At 45.9% G+C, this 21,210-nt stretch overlaps 1 protein-coding gene across 5 annotated transcripts in view; it reads right to left on the bottom strand.

The window, feature by feature from the left end:
* Positions 1-21,210, bottom strand: part of CLCN1 (chloride voltage-gated channel 1) — a 1,161,279-nt gene that overhangs the window by 236,611 nt on the left and 903,458 nt on the right. For all 5 annotated transcript variants that reach the window (XM_085620355.1, XM_085620357.1, XM_085620356.1 and 2 more), the window contains exons 8-9: positions 2,843-2,968; positions 883-967 (exon numbers count right to left, since the gene is read on the bottom strand). In XM_085620355.1, coding sequence (XP_085476481.1) covers positions 883-967; positions 2,843-2,968 — 211 coding nt within the window. The remainder of the gene's footprint in view (positions 1-882; positions 968-2,842; positions 2,969-21,210) is intronic.

Raw genomic sequence — 21,210 nt, 5'->3', positions numbered from 1 at the left:
GCTAAAATGGACCATTTTTTGGCTTAAAAAATCGAGAGTCTTCTGCCTAAATTGGGTCTATAGGTGCGAATACACACGTGACTGGACCGCATGCAGAGATACCGCCTGGGCGGTATTATACCGACACCACTGGTCATTTCAACCCTGAAGCTGGTGCTGGTAATTAATAAATACTGGCAATGCATCACACCGGTATTTTTTATCTTTTTGTTAACAGACACATAATCTCAGCTCTGTGGAATCTTTGGGAACTCGGAGTCGGCACAAATATCCCTGTGCCAGGAATGAGGACATAAATCTTGTGAGACTCAAGAGTGAAGTCTGTGCTTCTGTGCACTGATCTCTTCAGCTGGGTGCTTCAGTGTGCTATGGTGTTCTGGAGCTGGACTAGTCTGTGCCTGTGACAGGCATGCATCGTGACATGAAACCTGCTCTGTCCCTCTCTGTTCAGCACCTGTACTACTCTAACACCTCAGTAGAAGGCCTATGATTGGAGAGATTTCTAAATTAGAGATGGGCAAGCTACTGAGAGGTCAAAAGCCTCTAGGAAGTTAGAAGTGAAACTTCGAGGCCCAACAAGCCGAGCGTTAGTTTCACAGCAGGCTCTGGGGTCTCTGGTGGCTACAGCTACATACCCCATTACATGTATCTTCAGGAGCCTCGTCTTATCTAAATTTTAATCCTGGAAAATCTCCTTGTGAGGAAAAAAAGCCATGCAACCTACTCTATGTCTGTTGTGAATCACTGATATAACCCTGAGCAAAGCTTGCGCCATGTACAACTGAACAAAATAAAATGCGGCTTCACCTTCCTTACAACACATGACCCTTCCCCGTCCTCCGCTTCCAAAACCTACAAATGCTCTCACCCTCCAGCACTTACCCAATGACTGCGAAGGCCGGCAGCTCCTGGAGGTCAAAGGGGAACTCCATACGGAAGTTGGTTCTGAAGAGGGCAGTTATTGTGACTGTGGAGAGAGAGAGATACAGTGAGAAGGAGGGGGAAGGAGGGACAGAGAGGAGAGGATGGAGAGAGACGGTAAGGAGGGAGGCAGGGAGAGGGGAAAGCGATAGAGAGAGACAGACTGAGGTGGGAGAGGAATAGCAGTAGTTTTGACTTTGGAAAGAAAGATGCTGTGAGACGCACATGAGAGAAAGAAGACAGAGAGAAGGGGCAGAGCTGTGGAGAGTAGGGCAGTGTTAGTAGAAAGGAGGGGCAGGGTTAGGGAGAGGAGCAGTGGAGGTCAGGAATGAGGCTAAAAGACACAGAGAGTATGGACAGTGCAGGAGAGAAAGGGCTGAGGAGAACATTAGTGAAGAGGCAGCTCACATACTGTTAGAGAAGGGCAGTGTCTGGAAGAGGATGGACATGTAATGGGGCTCCTTGACACGGCATCTTATCTTCTGGTGATTGCTACTAACCCGAATCCAGAAGGTGAACCTAGAGACCCCACTGTCTGCTTTTACATGCGTTTTCCTATTTTCTCCCATTGACTTCAGTGATTTCTGTTGCAAACTTTAAAAAATCATAACTTAAAAAGTATTTACCTTAGAACAAACGTTTTGGTCTAAACAATTATATAAAATCATTGTTATTTTTTACAAACTGGTTGAATTTATTCTTGAGTGTGTGTCTCATTTATTGCCCCTGTGAGTACAACAAATGCTGAGCACGACCCTCTGATAAGACTAACTGCTCACCCACACTACCCCAAATAGAGCGTTAGTATTATCTACTTTTCCCTCTGTAAACCAATAAGGGATCCCCTGGACTCTCAGCACAGTGTTCTTCACTCTAGTTCACTATATAGAGAGCCAGAGTCCTACCGAGTCCCAACGATACACCATAGGTTCGCAGCTATCATTTTCTGGGTTCAAATGAGAGGCAATGGTGGAATTCCTAGGAGAGGCCAGGCTGCCATCTGCCTTCACCTCCTGCCCTTAAATTAGGCGACGGCTACGAAACACACTGTCACTTCCATCTGCGCCTCTCAGACTTACTGGAATAACAGCGGGAGACATTGACAAAAGCCAAGGGAATGCTTTTCCTCTACCCTTGAACTACAGCAGTGGCGTCCCAGTCACAGACACAGTGGCACCCCTAGGGCACCTCCAGTCTGCATCTCTTGGCCCTCCAATAATCAGCAGCTTTGGACTCCTAGGCCACCTTACAGAGTTTATAGACACCCTCCTCTGGTTTTTACAAGTGTCCGATGTAGCGGAGTGCCTAAGACGTATTATGTTTTGATTTATCATTGCTTGGCCTTCTATAATGGAGAAGTGTGACGGGCATCATGGGATCCCCTCCAGCCACGGCACAATGGCCTCATATCGAGCGCAAGTGGACTGCGCTGGACACATCACAGCTTCTCTTGTGACCACTTGGATTTCCCTTGAGCAGTCTGAAGCTCTCCGCAGGACAAGCGAGAATGTCAGACAAGGCTTCGCTGCCCCCCCATCTCTTGACAGTTCTGAATCTCTGACTGTTTGCAGGGTGGGAATGGCTACTGGTCTCAGACTCACTTACTCAAACCTCTGCCAGTAAATCTTGTTACAAGTGTCAGCCACTGTTATGACTGCCCCTCCATTGTGTGGCGGTGGGAGAGGGGCCTCCAAGACACTGCAACCATCATATTTTTGTCTTTGCTTGACCTGCAGTGACTGGGAGGATCATACATTTCAGAAAGTATCTACACTAGATTACATGGATATAGGGTTATAACATATCCCGCCACCCCTTTTCACCTTAAACAAGGTCCAATCCCACATATGGCAGCCATTCTGCCCCATCGCTGCCCCCATGCGTCCATTCCTCCCCACCATATCTCCACATGGACACCAACCTGCATCCTTGTTCCAGACCGCCAGCACCCGGAAGATGAAGGCGCTGAAGGTGGCTGCAAAGAAGCCGCGCCAGTAGTTCCTCACTGCGAAGTAGGTGCTTGTGACCTCTATGCTGAATAAGACTCCTACAGGGATAGATGGGGTTCGATGGAAGGCGTTAGTGAAACATTGTGCTGTGCGTCTCCTGCCTAACCCATGCAACCCACCCTCTTTCCAGACGTTGCACGAAGTGTGAGTACCACACGTTGCCTCCTAATGTGGTGGTCTTAAAAAACCCGGCTTTAGTGGTGGAGAAGGTTTGGCAGGTGTGTGGGGTGCAGAACCTCCTGGGAGAGTTATCATAGGAAGTGAATACACATCTGACCCGAGAAGAGGAGGAGCGACCCAAGATGGTTGACATAGTTGAAGGAGTGCATGAGATGGAGGCTGCTTTAGGTGTCTGTGGCTATCCTGGTCGAGAGGCGTGTGAGATGGAGGTCCCTGCCCTGCTGCATGCAGTGGTGACTGCTTCGGTGTGTGAGACGGAGCTCTCTCTCTGGCATGTTTCAGCAGGATTGATGGAGCAGCATGTGAAATCAAAGATAAGGCAAGGTCACATTGGTAGGGTAGTGTGTGCGATAAAAGTCTCTCTGGAGCCAGTCTGGGCTGGAGTGATGGAGCAGGGATTCATTATGTGAGATGGAGGTCTCTCTGAGGCCAGTCTGGGCTGGAGTGATGGAGCAGGGATTCATTATGTGAGATGGAGGTCTCTCTGGGGCCAGTCTGGGCCGGAGTGATGGATCAGGGTGTGAGAAGAAGCATCAACCAGAGGTCTCTGTGGGTCACACTGGGGGAATGGTGCAGTGGCCGGGCTGCAACGGAGAGTCAGTGTGTGAAATGAAGACCTCCAAGTCCCTGTACTGGATGTATAGGTCAGCATGTGAGAGAGCACTTCAAAACTTGGTGCGTACAATGCTATCCCTCCAAAACTGAGTGCCTCCAATAAAGAGTTGTGTGAGAAGGAGATCTCTCAGGTCTGAGCTCTGTCCTATGGTGTTCTGGCATGTGAAGTAAGGGTTATGGAGGGTTTCTTTGGGTCACATTAGTAGAGAAGTGTGCGAGATAAAGTATTTCCACAAGTACAATGGAGCAGATATTCATTATGTGAGATGGAGGTCTCTCTGGGGCCAGTCTGGGCTGGAGTGATGGAGCAGGGATTCATTATGTGAGATGGAGGTCTCTCTGGGGCCAGTCTGGGCTGGAGTGATGGAGCAGGGATTCATTATGTGAGATGGAGGTCTCTCTGAGGCCAGTCTGGGCTGGAGTGATGGAGCAGGGATTCATTATGTGAGATGGAGGTCTCTCTGAGGCCAGTCTGGGCTGGAGTGATGGAGCAGGGATTCATTATGTGAGATGGAGGTCTCTCTGGGGCCAGTCTGAGCTGGAGTGATGGATCAGGGTGTGCGAAAAAGCATCATGCAGAGGTTTCTGTGGGTCACATTGGGGGAATGGTGCAGTGGCTGGGCTGCAACGGAGAGTCAGTGTGTGAGATGAAGACCTCCGCGTGCCTGTACTGGATGGATAGATCAGAATGTGAGAGAGCACTTCAGAAGTTAGTTCTAGTGAAAGTGCATATGATGCTATCACTCCAAACTGACTAGCTCCAATAAAGAGTTGTGCGAGAAGGAGATCTCTCAGATCTGAGCTCCTTCCTTTGGTGGTCTGGCATGTGAAGTAAGGGTCATGGAGGGTCACATTGTTACAGAGGTGTGTAAGATGGGCTCACTGAGGTACAATGATGATTCCGTGTGTGAGATGGACTCCTTTACCCGGCCCGGCTGGATAGATGAAGCAGTGCATGATATGGCACTCCCCTTCAGAGCTTGGCTTCATTGATGGAAAGTGTGTATGACAACATCCTTCCAAAGTGGACTGCCATCAGCGAAAAAAGTCTGTGAGGTATAGCTCTTCGCAGGTCTGTGCTATTCTCTACTGGTGGAGCCACACGTGGCAGAGAAGGCTCCAACAGTAGTGTGTGAGATGGAGAACTCTCCAGGTGTGCGCTGCTCTCTATAGGTGGTACGCTGTGTGAGATGGAGAACTCTCCAGGTGTGCGCTGTTCTCTATAGGTGGTAGGGTGTGTGAGATAGAGAACTATCCAGGTGTGTGCTGCTCTCTATAGGTGGTACGCTGTGTGAGATGGAGAACTCTCCAGGTGTGCGCTGCTCTCTATAGGTGGTACGCTGTGTGAGATGGAGAACTCTCCAGGTGAGTGCTTCTCTCTATAGGTGGTACGGTGTGTGAGATGGAGAACTATCCAGGTGTGTGCTGCTCTCTATAGGTGGTACGCTGTGTGAGATGGAGAACTATCCAGGTGTGTGCTGCTCTCTATAGGTGGTACGCTGTGTGAGATGGAGAACTCTCCAGGTGTGCGCTGCTCTCTATAGGTGGTACGCTGTGTGAGATGGAGAACTCTCCAGGTGAGTGCTGCTCTCTATAGGTGGTACGGTGTGTGAGATGGAGAACTATCCAGGTGTGTGATGCTCTCTATAGGTGGTACGCTGTGTGAGATGGAGAACTATCCAGGTGTGTGCTGCTCTCTATAGGTGGTACGCTGTGTGAGATGGAGAACTCTCCAGGTGTGCGCTGCTCTCTATAGGTGGTACGCTGTGTGAGATGGAGAACTCTCCAGGTGAGTGCTGCTCTCTATAGGTGGTACGGTGTGTGAGATGGAGAACTATCCAGGTGTGTGCTGCTCTCTATAGGTGGTATGCTGTGTGAGATGGAGAACTCTCCAGGTGTGCGCTGCTCTCTATAGGTGGTACGCTGTGTGAGATGGAGAACTCTCCAGGTGTGCGCTGCTCTCTATAGGTGGTACGCTGTGTGAGATGGAGAACTCTCCAGGTGAGTGCTGCTCTCTATAGGTGGTACGGTGTGTGAGATGGAGAACTATCCAGGTGTGTGCTGCTCTCTATAGGTGGTACGCTGTGTGAGATGGAGAACTATCCAGGTGTGTGCTGCTCTCTATAGGTGGTACGCTGTGTGAGATGGAGAACTCTCCAGGTGTGCGCTGCTCTCTATAGGTGGTACGCTGTGTGAGATGGAGAACTCTCCAGGTGAGTGCTGCTCTCTATAGGTGGTACGGTGTGTGAGATGGAGAACTATCCAGGTGTGTGCTGCTCTCTATAGGTGGTACGCTGTGTGAGATGGAGAACTCTCCAGGTGTGCGCTGCTCTCTATAGGTGGTACGCTGTGTGAGATGGAGAACTCTCCAGGTGTGCGCTGCTCTCTATAGGTGGTACGCTGTGTGAGATGGAGAACTCTCCAGGTGAGTGCTGCTCTCTATAGGTGGTACGGTGTGTGAGATGGAGAACTATCCAGGTGTGTGCTGCTCTCTATAGGTGGTACGCTGTGTGAGATGGAGAACTATCCAGGTGTGTGCTGCTCTCTATAGGTGGTACGCTGTGTGAGATGGAGAACTCTCCAGGTGTGTGCTGCTCTCTATAGGTGGTACGCTGTGTGAGATGGAGAACTCTCCAGGTGTGCGCTGCTCTCTATAGGTGGTACGCTGTGTGAGATGGAGAACTCTCCAGGTGTGCGCTGCTCTCTATAGGTGGTACGCTGTGTGAGATGGAGAACTCTCCAGGTGAGTGCTGCTCTCTATAGGTGGTACGGTGTGTGAGATGGAGAACTCTCCAGGTGTGTGCTGCTCTCTATAGGTGGTACGCTGTGTGAGATGGAGAACTCTCCAGGTGTGCACTGCTCTCTATAGGTGGTACGCTGTGTGAGATGGAGAACTATCCAGGTGTGCGCTGCTCTCTATAGGTGGTACGCTGTGTGAGATGGAGAACTATCCAGGTGTGCGCTGCTCTCTATAGGTGGTACGCTGTGTGAGATGGAGAACTATCCAGGTGTGCGCTGCTCTCTATAGGTGGTACGCTGTGTGAGATGGAGAACTCTCCAGGTGTGCGCTGCTCTCTATAGGTGGTACGCTGTGTGAGATGGAGAACTCTCCAGGTGAGTGCTGCTCTCTATAGGTGGTACGGTGTGTGAGATGGAGAACTATCCAGGTGTGTGCTGCTCTCTATATGTGGTACGCTGTGTGAGATGGAGAACTCTCCAGGTGTGCGCTGCTCTCTATAGGTGGTACGCTGTGTGAGATGGAGAACTCTCCAGGTGTGTGCTGTTCTCTATTCAAGGTACGGCATGTGAGATTGAGAACTCTGCCAGTGTGTGCTGTTCTCTATTGGTGGTATGGCGTGTGAGGTGGAGAGCTCTCCGGGTGTGCGCTGTTCTCTATTGGTCGTGCAGCGTGTGAGTTGCGGAGCTCTCCAGGTGTGTGCTTTACTCTATTGGTGGTGCAGCGTGTGAGATGGCGAGCCTTACAGGTGTGTGCTGTTCTCCACTGGTAGTACGGCGTGTGAGAAGGAGAGCTCACCAGGTGTGTTCCGTTTTCTGTAGGTGGAGCGGCATGTGAGATTGAGAACTCTCCAGGTGTGTGCTGTTCTCTATTCAAGGTACGGCATGAGATTGAGAACTCTGCCAGTGTGTGCTGTTCTCTATTGGTGGTATGGCGTGTGAGGTGGAGAGCTCTCCAGTTGTGCGCTGTTCTCTATTGGTCGTGCAGCGTGTGAGTTGCGGAGCTCTCCAGGTGTGTGCTTTACTCTATTGGTGGTGCAGCGTGTGAGATGGCGAGCCTTACAGGTGTGTGCTGTTCTCCACTGGTAGTACGGCGTGTGAGAATGAGATCTCTCCAGGTTTGTGCTCTTCTCTATTCATGGTACGGCATGTGAGGTCTTAAGAGTAAAACTTTGGGGCATATTTACAATATTTTGGCGTAGGGCAGCACTGCATGCCTTCTAGATGTGCTGGCCTACGTCAAAAGAAAAGGGCAGGAAAGAATCGTATCTGCAAGTTACGCCGCATTCCTGTCCTTTCTGCCAGCGCCGGCGCACAAACTGCAGCCCAGCGCCAACACAGATACCTTTGCACCATGGTGCAAGGGTGTCTGTGTTGTTGTCATGATTGTTATTGTGCAGGAAGGCACACCTTCCTGCACAAAAGCAATCAAAGGAGGCGTATTCCTCATTCTATGTGTGCTACAGAATGGAGAACACGTGGAAAGAAGAAAAAACAAAAGTGTAAACCTTTCTCCTTGTTTCTCCTGCTTTGGGAAGGCGTTCGTTTTGGCACAGCCCCAGATTCACACTATGTTATAAATCTGGGGCAGTGTCAAAAGTCATGTGTGTTGCGTTGGAACACCCACAGCAGCACCCATGGAGCGCACCTTCCACGCAGAGTAGGGCATTGCCTTACTCCATATTTCAAGGCCCTGCGAGTCCATGCAGGGCGGCTTTGCGTGGCCTTATAAATATAGGCCGGCACACTGCGCCCCCGGAGCATCATAAAAGTGGCACTCCGGCGGCGTAAAAGTGCTGCGCGGCATTGCAAATGTGCCCCTATGTTTTCATATTTTAAGCAGGTACATTAGGAAATATCCTGTTTCCCAATTGCTTACCCGTCAGACAGAAATTGTGAAATGTACATAACGTATATGAAAACATCCTGCAGCAAAACAGTAATATATGAAGTAATACTTCAGGGGGATCTAGAACAACAGACCGAACAGTGTACAAAAGTCCAACAGAAGGAACAGTGTACAGAAGTCCAACAGAAGGAACAGTGTACAGAAGTCCAACAGACGGAACAGTGTACAAAAGTCCAACTGAAAACCATACAGTGTAATATACTAAAATAATGCAGATAGGATTGGCTGAGGATTATTGTACAGTTTTACAGTCAATTATGGTAATTTACACAATAAATGTTTGGATTTTCTTTTTTCAAACACACACAGAGTATTATCTTTATGTTTAAATACACGGTTCAATTTTTTAGAAGTATTCATCAGAGCAAAGAGAGAATATATAAAATAGGATAATGTACTCCCCACCTCTGCACATATGGTTTTTGCCACATAATTATTTAATGTATTTATATATATATATATATTTTTTTTTAAATAAAGATATTTGAGCAAACCAGGATGTAATATGGTAAAATCACAGTAAAGAGGCCTCACAACCATTAGGAGAGATGATTCTCTGTGTAAAATAATTGTAATATACACTTTCTGAGGCAGACCATGCTGGTGAGGAGGGGGGTGGGTATTATGTTCCAGTCCAGGGTTCCTTGCTCGTGAGTCATGATCCCTCCCCAAACTTGACAATGGTAATAAAGACAACTCTGCACATCTACAGATATATATATATTCACTAAAAAAACTAAATGTCAAAGTGGCGTCATAGTTAGGTGAAAATGTCAGTCAAAACATATCATTTTAAGGTAACAAAACTACTGACACTCAGCGGCTATAGTTATTTCAAGTAGCTATAACTTGAGCCCTGCCATGCAAAGTGTTGTGATCAGTGATGTCATTTTACATGTCATCAGTGAAGTTATCAATAATGTTATAGAACATGCCATCAGTGATGTACTGTGAGCGGCCATAGGTAATGCATGACGAGGGTGAGGAATCGCACGGATCGTGCAATATACGGAGTTTGTCTTTTATATTTACTGGGCGATCCCTTGTGTCTGGTTAAAGCTTTACCTCTCTGTAGAGCTCGAACTAGAGCGAAACACGTGTCAGGCGTTGCTTTTATTCATTCCAGGTTGGCTTGGGTGGTATTTTACCAATATAAAGCTGTAATACTCTGCCTGGAGTGGTAAAAGGCTTTTGTCAATATTCAGCTCCGCGTGGATGGCTAATCCTACGCTTAAAGACTTTACTGTATAAATGGCAAAAGACTTTGTCACTTTCTAGCTTGGCATGGATGGCACTGTGCTAATCCTATGATTACAAACTCCGCTACTGAAACAGACATTTGAGGTGAGCAGATTCAGAATGTTGGTGATGTTGTAGGGTGCTCCATACAGGAGCTGCTCTTAACCAAAACTTGAGAACTACCCAGAGTTCCCTGCGCCCTTGTTTGCATAATTTATGCGGTATATTAGGGTTACCAGAGATAAAAGAAAATCTCTGTATTTTGGTTCCTAAGAACCTCGCGACCATTTGATGAATCTTCACAAAACTTTGCAGACCTGTCCCTTTCTCCACATTGATGGATGATGCAAAGTTTTGCGAAGATTCGTCAAAGGGGGTACAAAGAAAAGAAGGATGGTCCCAAAACGTGTTGCGGTACTAATGCATCTTCAATAGACGTTCTACTTGTGTTTACCACGTAAAGAGCAAACCAGATTTGAATGAAATTTGACAGTAATATCGAATATGGTGTGTAGATGATCCTTTTGGGTGGGACAGGTAAGTATTTTTTAACATATAAGGTATTTTAATTTAGTGATATCTGTTGTTGCAGTAATATTACGGTGTTTCACAAAAGTATCGGGGTACCTATCGGTGACAAGGCATTATGTGATTGGCTAATGCCTGCTTTTATAAAAGTTAAAGGCAGCCATGTTGTTTTTAAGTCCACGTTCCCTGTGTTTTGGATTGTGGCTTAGACATAGGTAGGTAATAGGAGATGTATTAACAAGCCCCTTGCGCTGCCAGTGCATCACTTTTAATAAGGGAATAGTGATGTACCTGCGGTGCAAGGGGCTTGTAAATAAGACCCTCGGTTTATACTTATCGCCTACCTATTACCACTTCAATACAGTAGTAATAGGTATGGGAAAATTATCACGGACTACCGCAATACTTACGAGGAGGTACTTCCAAGGAGGTACTAGATATCACAAATATTGTGTATTACAGTGTGTTTTTTTATTTTTTACATATTTAATTCTTTATAAAACAAGTGTACAGAGTACAGCGGAAATACAAAGTGGAGCAAAGTGGGTTTCTGATACATTACCCCCCCCCCACACTTTTTGCCTGGCTGTCAGTGCAACTCTGACTTTAAAGTACTGGGTCCCTGCTGTCCAGGTTCCCAGTACAAGTGCTCTTTCACAAAAACTGCACCACAATTGGCACAACTTCAGTTACCCCTGAAAGTCCCTGGTAGGTTGTACCCTGGTACCTAAGGCATGGGTACTGAAGAGGGTCCTCTGGGGCTGCAGCACTGGTTGTGCCACCCCAGGGACCCCCACCAATGATATGCACTCTGCCACTGCAGGCAGCGTATCTTGGTGCAGAGAAATCCGAAGACTCAACATGGTACACAGCCCTGTGTGCCATGCCTCCTATACACTGCATGGGATATAGGTAAGTCACCCCTGATGCAGGCCTTTTGCCCTAAGGCAGGGTGCACTATATCCTATGTGTGGGCATATCGGCATGAGCATGCCCCCACAATGTCCAGTCTATTCTGAGATATTGTAAGTGCACAGGGAAGCCATAAAGAGTACTTGGGCTGGATACTCGTCAGTACGAGTTTCCTAGCTCCGTGATGGCTTCACTGATTCCTAAGGAGTTTGGTAGCAAACATCTTGTTGATAATAAATCCTCACTGATGCCAGTTTTGGATTTATTAATAAATTCACACAGGAGACTCTTTTAGAGGGTGTTGAAATATTAATGTTATGCATTCATTCTGCTAGTATATTGTTCTATGTAAAGTTAGCATTCGCTGCTCCATTTTAAGATGAGCCGCCATTTTGAGCCATGACTGAAACTAATTACTGTCTCACTTATTTGTCTGCCTCAGCGAAAGCAGCTGCTGCATTATTATTTTTTTCTTCTCTATCCTATTTGTATTTCTCCAAGGTTGAGCTTTGCTGTGCTAATGAATAGACTGTTTTTTGCCACTGCATACCTGTCTCACTAGATAGGACTGCTCCCACGCTTAGAGCGACAGGTGCAGACAAAGTAACCGTGACGCTGAGATAACGTGTACCTGGTCCTGGGATTGCAACTCATTCTTCTGTATCTCCATTGTCCACCAGCTACCAACTGGAAATTTCCAGTCTCGGCATGTCATTAGTGATCCTGAAAATGTAAATTATACGTTGTCCGGTTGGTAGAAGTCAGTCCCTCTGTAGCAGTCCAAGGAGGCTGGTCAGACCGGACTCCACTGGAGTGTACATTCAATAAATAGCTTTGGTTTGTATTCTCTACTGTCTGACTGACTCTTCATTTGTGAGGAAGGCTGAGAGGTGGTTGCGACTCGCGATTGACCCGGGTGGCCCTAATCTGGTCACTTCATTCAAGTGTCCCCAGAATATCTACCAAGCATTGGTGTGGTTCCTGACTTGTTTTCACCAGCCTGCCACTACCAGACATGTTTCTGACCTCATGGGGTGAGAGCCAGCGCTCTCAGAGGACAGAGCCTGCTCTGGGCAGTGGTGCTTCACACCTTCTCCAGGACAGGATGCATTCCTGGGTGGCAAGCCTCAAAGGTGATGCCGCCTTCGTAATCCAACCCAGGAACCTCCAGATAGACCCCTTTCCTGCTCCACTTTTGGTGGGAGGAAAGGCAGGAAAATGTGTTAGATTAGGAGGAGAGTCCCCACTGAGCCTACTCCACCCCTAGGGTTGGGCAGGTGATGTGAACACCTCTCCAAAATTCCACCATCTTGAGATGGTGTGAAAACCTACTATTAGGGCTAGGGTATTGCCTTTTCCGACAGGAAGTGGTCACTAGAGGATGTAGCCCATTGGCTACTACCTGTCTACCCTTGTAGCACCCCTAAATTCAGTATGTAGGTGGCACCCCGAGACCTTAACGTCAGATTCGACGGAGAAGAGAAGAGAAGACCTGTACTAAGAAGACCTGTTGCTTGAGAACTGAGACCCTGCTGCAGAAGAAAAAGTCATCAAACCCTGTGTGCTGCACCCAGGACTCGACAATTGCTGCTTCCGTGTCATCCTGAAACTCGAAAGGCCTCCAAGAACCGCGGAGCACCTCCAGCCTTCAAGAAATCACTGTGAAACTCCCTTGGATTGAAGGTATCATTCCACTGCGCACCGATCCCGTGAAGTCCAGTTCGTCGTCATGTTGCTTCCAGACGACTTCGACACAGCACCGAAGCAAGAAAATATACAACAGCCCTGGAGGGTCAAATCTGTCTCCCTACCACATCTGGAGGCACCAGGACTTACCGAAGCTGCGGCGTACCAATACCTGTGGTACTGGACCCTAATGGCAAACTCCAAGAAGAAGAGACCACTCCGGACTGTCGAAACACAGAAGCAAGCACTCGTCGAGGAACGTCAAGACACCCGAGACCCACTTCCTGAGTGGCCCATCTGTCCCAGTTGCCTGCTCTTGACTGGGAAGACCACAAGACGCACGACGCCCGGCTGACTTGTTCGCTCTGCACCCAGCCCCAGCACCGACCAACCAGACCTGCTCCTATGATCCCAAGGCCCTTGCGACCTCCTCCCTCTAAGGAGACCCACCGGACTTACTGGTAAGTCCCTTTGTGCAGTGCATTTTCAAGTGACATCCTTCCTATTTGAGCACCCGCTTCCAAGACCTCAGCACCTCTGCTCCAGGCCAATCCGGGATGCTCCCGAACTTCTCCTGCTAGAACTTTGGACCTGGTCCCGACATCGACCTCACAGGAGAAGGTGAACTTCGTGAAAGCATTGCCTGAATTTCTAAGCATTTTCTGCGTTTTCCCCATTGTTTCCTGTGGTGCGTAATTGCGCATAGAAGTGATATATTTATCGAACTTTGCAAAATTGCATCTCCGAAAGTACTTACCTTAGAACTGTGTTCTTGGTCTTAAAAATGATACAGAAATCAATATTATTTGTACAAATTGGTCTCAGATTCATTCTTGAGTGTTTCTCATTTATTGCTTCTGTGAGTAGAATAAATGCTTAACCCTCTGATAAGCCTGCCTTCCGCACTACCGCAAAAAAGAGTTGTGATTATCTACTTAAACCTCTGCCTACCCATCGGGGATTTCTCAAACTCTTTACAAATTGCACTTCATTTTAGTACACTGTACAGAGAGTCGGTTTCCTACACAGTGAAATTACGGCACCACTTAAAAAAGAGTTTTTTAAAAAGGTACATTTCTTTCCTATAATGGTAGTTCCTAGGAAAGGGCGCAGTAGTCTGTAAACTTTTTTTAAAATATATGGATAAACAGAAATTGATTTCCCTACCTATTAACACTTTAATAAAATGGTAATAGGTATGGAATAATAATAAACCCTACTACTCACTTATGCTACAGTGTATGAAAAAATATATATACCGGCCTTTTAGTTTTGCATGGATGCCTTCAGCCAATCATGTACTAGTTTGTCATCAGAATGTACCACGGTATGCGGTGGTGTTTTTAGGAAGGGTTGAAAAGTAGTAATTTTGAATGGCAGACAGTGGTGTCCAGAGGGCGCAACGCCATAAGTGCCAATAGACCCCATTCAGGTGAGAGACTTCGATTTTTGAATCCACAAATGTCTTTATTTGGGCTGTCTCCCGCCTGAAACACACTCCTTCAACAGAAGTCAATAGGCGAAATACCTTCCTCATATTAGGTTTTTTCAAACTTCTGCTTTCCTCATATAAAATGTTGCCATGTATGCAACTGAGAGCAAAAATCTAGGAACACCAGTGATGGGTGGGCGAGTCTGCGGAATGACGTCATCGGCAGCAGTGCCCGCGTCATGGGCTCACTGGGAAAGGCGCCTACTTTATTCGAGAAGAAAACGTATTCCATCATCATACACATGGAGGCCGTAGGGGGCGCGCCAGCCCCATAGATGTGAGAACGCGTCTTATAAAAAGGCAACTCTCGCTTCAAGGAACCTCCAGGAAGGATGTAAAGACGTCACTGTAAAGCCTTCAAACGTCAGATCGACGTCACAGCGCAGCCTTGTCAGTTTCCTCATTTAAAAGGAAATGAAAATACCGCCAATGACAGAACGGAAGCAGTGTGGCCGGACACGCCCAGTGCGAACCAGTGCAAACCAGTGCAGGGTGAGAGATCCGCACTGGTATGGGGCGCTCAGGAAGGGTGCTCGCCGAGCCGAGCCGAGCCAAGTGTTGGCTCAGCTCTTAGAGCCCGTGCACGAGCCCTGCCATTGTTTGCCATGTATATCACACAACCAACGTCATGTAAAACACGATAAAGTCGCTTCAAAATTCAAAAACGTGTATTTCTTCATCCTTTGAAAAAGCTTTGACGTTAATGCGTCACATTTTAGCCCTGCACTGAAAATTACTGAAAAGTGTCCGTTTTTAAACATGAAACCATGAGCGAACTAACAGGAAAGACAGTTTTCATTTAAACCCTGTGTGTGGCCCAGATTATTTAGAGCAGCATTACCGCAGTCCTTTAAATGGGCCGGTAATCACCGGTACTGAGTACCGGCACTTCCGAAATTTTTTGCCGTCCGTACCAGCACTTCTCTGAAGCCAGGGAGAGCACCGGTACCCTGATCCACGGCACGGCAGTCTCGGTTTCTCTGCTCCAGTGCAGGGCAGAGGCCGCTCCGCAAACTGCAGGGGGGTGAGAGGGTTTGTGTCACGCTGTGATTAACAGGGCAGGGTCTCTAGACAAAACCCTGCAATCAATCAGGTGCCATCATGACTTTCATTTTGTTATGAGTTAATCTGTGTTTTTTTACATAAACACATGTCTCATGTGTTTTAATATGTGCTGCAACTGGTACAGAAGTCTCTTTGTAAGATGTTATTTTGCCTTTAGCCCCACCCCTAGCCCCGCCCACTTGCTGGGTTTTCTATTGAAAATTTATTGAGATTTAAACTCCAGTTTATGTTTATATGTCATAATTAAAATTACTGATAATTAATTACTAAATATTAATTTTGTTGAAGTTTTCTTATTAATCAACATTACTAATGAAAGAATTACACGCGGGAATGCATTTATGTTGCTTTATTAATACGTGAACTAAGTTGGTGAGCGAATTAATTAAATATGTGTGGCTAAAGTGCTGTTTGTAATGTGTTTGCGCTTTAAAATAACGTGCTTTTAATGCTTCTTTGTGTCGCAGAAAGCTAGATAATTACATACACATAAGGGTGTTAGTGGGAATTAACACTGTATAATCATTACGATGTGGTAACGTTGTTTTGTGTTTCTTTTAATTAAGATGGTCCGTTTTGGCCTAGACAAAGATGGCCGATATTTACAGCCTGCATTTGAGTAGATGAAATACGACGAGAGGCCTCGCTGAATATGGTTGGAAATCACCTGACCTCGGCCTCCGACTGTATTAAAAGTTTCCGTGAGGACAGCAGCTCCGGGCTTGCTGCCAGCTGCCCTTGGAGAAGAATAAAGCCACAATGAACTCTGATAAACTTGCGGTGGCTTCACTATGATTCCGAGGAAGAGCATTTATGGATGTAACATTTTTTAGTTTGAGCTTCCTTCTTCCGTGTTTTTATTTTTGAGATTTTCGAGAGCGGAGGTTTTCTAAATGTTGCAAGTCAACATCCTTTCCTGTTAGCTCTGCTCAGCGGCTCAACGGACGTTTAGAGTTTGTTTGTTACTTTTAATTTGTTAGTTTCCCTATAAATATTGTTAGACTAGGGAGGGTCTAAGGCCACTTCTTCTTGAACCTATGCTCGAGAGGATCGACGCTGATTGAGAGGACGGCAACTCGGGAAACTTTACTGAGAGACCTGTCCTGACCCATTTATGACATTTAGCTAGAATAGGTAACTATGAGAATAATGATTTTGCTATTGATTGACTTTCATTTGAACTAATTTAGATAAATAACCCTTTTGTTTGAATCACAGTGTCGGGTGGTTATTTCTTTGTCATTTATTGAGTTTCAAATGTATTTCTGATGTATAAAAATCATGACTCAAGACAGATCTATTAGGTCGCATTGACCTCAGTTTAGATGCAGATTGTTTAGGTTTTCTCTCGTATAATCAGTGTGGATAGAGTAATAGAGTGAATGTTAGTGTGATGGGCCCTAGCGTATGATGAGTGTATGTGCGTATGACTGTGGAATTACTCTGTCCGTGGAAGTAGGGAGAATTTATATGCTCCGATCTGCAGCAGTTTCCTGGTAGCAGTATGATGGTTAGATTATTGTCTTGATCTGATAGATTGCTTGTATATAGGCTTTTGGATTCATTGATTTATTGATTGATGTTGATATGTACTAATACTATATGTTGAAGTCGTCGTATTGAGTTCTATGTAGTGTGTACGGCTTCTGGAACGTGGGGAGCTGGTGACGGTTCCGTAGTAAGGCAGAGGGAAGTGAGTGCTGCTCTCGGGAAAGACGGGATTGTTGGCCCTGTACGTATGCGGGGAAAAACGTTTGACAATTGAAGTTGCGCGTCACATTGTCTGGGTTTGGAATCAGTGACATCGTCGTGTGTTAATATTAGAGACATATTTTCAGTATAAACGGAGTGCGTATGGTAGCGAAGGTTATCTGTGAAACTCTGGTCTTAAGTCCCAGGGATCCGTAAGGTTTGCCGTTAAAGCTTACTGCTGGAGAAGTAATAGGTATTCTCTGAGCTTGTTTGAAGGACTGGGCAGAGGTAAGCGCTGCTTGGTTAACGTGTGTTATAATTCTGTAGTGGAGCAGATTGTTTGCTGTTCTCGGGAAAGGCAGGATTCTATGTGGATGTACTACATTTTCTGGTGTGAAAGTGCGTGAATGTATGAGCATTTAGTTGATTGTGATACTCTTTGGAGCATTCCAGGAGGAAAACAGTTAATGGATGCATGATAGAAGGGCAGAGTAGAGGGATGTGCTACTGTGTCAACGAAAGTAATAATTCCGTAGTAGAGCAGAGGGAAGCGCTGTTCTAGAGACAAGCGGGATTCTTGTGAGAAAGACCTTTCTTTACTATTCTGTGGTTAGCGAAGCAGACAAAGGAGATGTTTATATGTTGTAACTAATAGATTTTGTAGAATCTGAAACGAAGTCTACTGAGAAGGTTTTGTAAAGGAGGGGTAGACGAGTGACAGGAGACAGGAGCAGAAGCGACTGCAGCGACTACTGACGTCAGAGACAGACCGCGCTGTGATTGGACATTGGATTGGAACAGTGCTCGCGCTGTGATTGGTGCGTTGGTGTGAGCCGCGCAGGGATTGGAAGGAGTACAGGGTGACGTAAATGCTCCAGGATTGGTGCGTTAGTGTGAGTCGCGCTGTTATTGGACAAAAGATCGTACAGTTGCGGAAGGGACTAGAGAATAGTGGTAAACGCTAAAATGTATTACCAAACGGAGGAAAAGAAGAAAAAATCCTTGTTCGGGAAAATTAAAAAGTGGTTCGACAAGGATAAAAACATAATAACTAGAGAAGGTGAATTGCTACCTCCGACAAGAACTCCTGCATCCTTCATGGTTGCGAAATATGGGTATCATACCTGTATATGGTTAGACAACTGGGCTAAGTACACTAAAGACGATGGTGTTTTAGCGTTCCCGGAACATGGTTCATTTAATCTGGCCGTGTTGAGAAATTTAAGGGAAAAAATAATGTGTCTAGAGCCTAGACCAAGGCCGACACAGTTTGAGGCATTGGTGGAATGGGAAGATGAGGTGCATGAGTGAGAAAAGCAGAGGAGTGGAGGCAATTATAGGTATATTTTCGAGAGAAAATATGATCGTGAAACTCATCATGATCGAATGAGGAGATGGCGAGATGCTAGTATGTCAGAGGGACTATATCCTATGAGGACAGTTGAAGAGAAGGAAGGGAGGAAGGGTACGGAAAAGGTGCCTGATGCAGAAGTGAGAAGGTATGGGGCTAATGATTATGAGGATGAGGTCTTGGATGACATGATTTATAAGAGACCACCTCCATATAGACCAGAATCAGAAGAGAGAACGCCAGTTGCTACTCCCATAAGAGATACTTTACGAATTGTTAAAACTGAGATTGTGACACCTGATTTGAAAAGTGGTAGCTCTTTCACGGAAAGGGAGAGAGAGAGAGAGCGAGAGAGAGAGAATCAAATCGGTGATGAGAAAACAAGAGAATTAGCCAGAACCACATCTGAGCTGACTGAGAAAATTAGAGAGCTGACGAAAAATCTAGAAGCTGTTATAGTCCCTGTAACCATAGATCCGGTTGTGCCTATTTTTGATAAGCAAAGAATGGGTGAAAATGGTTTGACAGTTCCCTATGTAGGAAATGGTTTGGTTGGTTCTTGTTCTTTGGAGGAATCAAGAATGAGGACGGGAGAAAATAATTTGAGACAGTTGAGACATGACACATGTAGTGGAGGATCGGATGTACAGCCTAATTCAGGCTTGAATACTGGTTGTTTGGGAGGATCAATTTTGGAACCACAGAGGATGGCAGAACAAGTGGGTGCAGTGAAAAGGTCTACAGAAATAACAGCTGAGGATTTGAATGATTGGTTGAAAGTTCTTCAAAAGAAGGATAAAGATTCACAGGCAATTGATGTAGCCAGGTTGCGCATAGAATTGGAAGAGCTTATTGCGGGAACAATTCCTACAGAAATGTTGAAAAATCATCATGATGGAGAGTTGTTATTCATGTGCAAGAGTACCACCTGGAGGGCTAAGAGTACACATGACAGGTTAAAAGGAATAGCGAGTGAACTAGGAGTTGACAAAGATAAGGTGAAAGCTTTGCAGAAGCCTTACAGGGTGGATTTCTCTGATAAGGATATTGAGAATTTAAATGATGTTGGAAGAACAGGGCAGGTTAAGGAAATGATTTCCTTATTGCGAAAATGGGGTGATGTGGAAAAGTGGAAGGATAGGTGGTACAAGAAAAGGGAAGATTCAGTGGACAGGACTTATTCAGCTTTTCCTATGAGAGAAAAAGAAAAAACAGTGGATGCTTATCCTATGAGAGAGATTCCTGGAGGAGGATATGTACGCCAGGACGCTCCTTCGCTGGAGCAGCTGTGCGCATTAAAATGTAACTAACATAACATAACATAACATGTCCCATGGACTAGACAGGATATTTTGTCATTTACGAATGATTTCCCTCGACTGAGAGAAAAGCCCGTCGAGTGGTATAGGCAGGTAGACAGGTTTGTGAAATTGTCAAAAGTGCTGTGGATTGACCTGAATAGTCTGTTTGATATAATTGTTCCAGCAGACTTGTGGGCAGAGTGTAAAATAGTTGTAGATTGGCCTGCTAAGGAGTACCCAAGAGATCAGAAAACGGGAGCTCCAGACCCGGAGGTCATGAAGAAGTATGAACAGGTTATTGTGTTCCTGAAAAATAAGGTACCCCCGAAAGAGACAGACTGGGTTAAGATAGATCGAACACATCAGGAAGCGAAGGAATCAGTTCATGCTTTTTATGAAAGGCTGATACTGGCTTTTAAACAGTTTAGTGGAGATGAACACCTGGGTGACAAAGATTTGAGTCATTTTGTGTACAGGTTTGTATATGGCTTGAGACCTGAAATAAGTGAAAGGATTCGTGAGCACACAGTTGATTGGCAGAGTAAAAAGATTGATGAAATCTTGAGACATGCAAAGTACTTCAGTGATGAGATTGAGGCAAAACAGAGAAAGCTGAAAGAGAAAGCAATGTGGGCACAGGTGAAAGTTGCAGAAAGGCAAGAAGCACAGCTGGTGGAACAAGCAAATAATCCAGGAAATAGGCCCAGATACGGTACAGGAAAAGGAAAGGGAAATCTAGAAGAAGCAAAGAAGAAGTTCCCATGTCACAACTGTGGACAATTGGGGCATTGGAGATCCGAGTGTACCAATCCACCATTAGTGAGTAATGAGAATAAATCATTGAATCAACAGGTGCAGAACGAGGGGTGTAATCATCAGCAGCAACAGCAGAAGGTTGTCAGACAGCAGAGTCAAGAGCCAAAACCGCCCTTGCCGCAGAATAGAGGGTCCCAGAAGTATAACCAGGACTCGGGATTCTACAATGATGAGCAGGTAAACAAACCGAGACGTACTAACCCGGTACAGCAGTACTGGCTAAAGAATGAAGGGAGTGAGTCTGAAGGGGACTATTGACGGTGCCGAAGAGAGGAGGAAGAGTGCATACTTGGTGCAACTCTAGAAATAGACCAGGCAGGACCATTTGTAGATGGGAAAATAAATGGGGAAAGTGTTACTTTTTTGGTAGACACAGGAGCGACGAGATCAACTGTCAGGTCAGCAGATATAAGAAATCTTCCTCTCTCGGACGAAGCAATCCAAGTGGTTGGTGTAGCTAATACACAGATTAAAACTCGTCTTACCGAACCAGTAAGGGTAAGAATAGGGAAATTTTCAGACATGCACAGATTTGTAGTCTGTGACACTAGTCCAGTGAACTTGTTAGAAAGGGACTTATTGTGTAAGATGAATTGCACGATTTTCTGTACTCCGGATGGAATAGCTTTTGAGACACCAGATGAGGATGTTCTGTACAGGATGACTCTAGATAATAGAGAGAGTGAGATTGTTGGAACATATGCTGTGTTTAATCCAGATGATTTGCCTCAAGAGTTAAGACACACAGTAAAAGCAGT

The sequence above is a fragment of the Triturus cristatus genome, chromosome 7 (assembly GCF_964204655.1).
Source record: "Triturus cristatus chromosome 7, aTriCri1.1, whole genome shotgun sequence".
NCBI classification, from domain to species: domain Eukaryota; kingdom Metazoa; phylum Chordata; class Amphibia; order Caudata; family Salamandridae; genus Triturus; species Triturus cristatus.
This window is presented reverse-complemented; position numbering and strand designations above follow the sequence as displayed.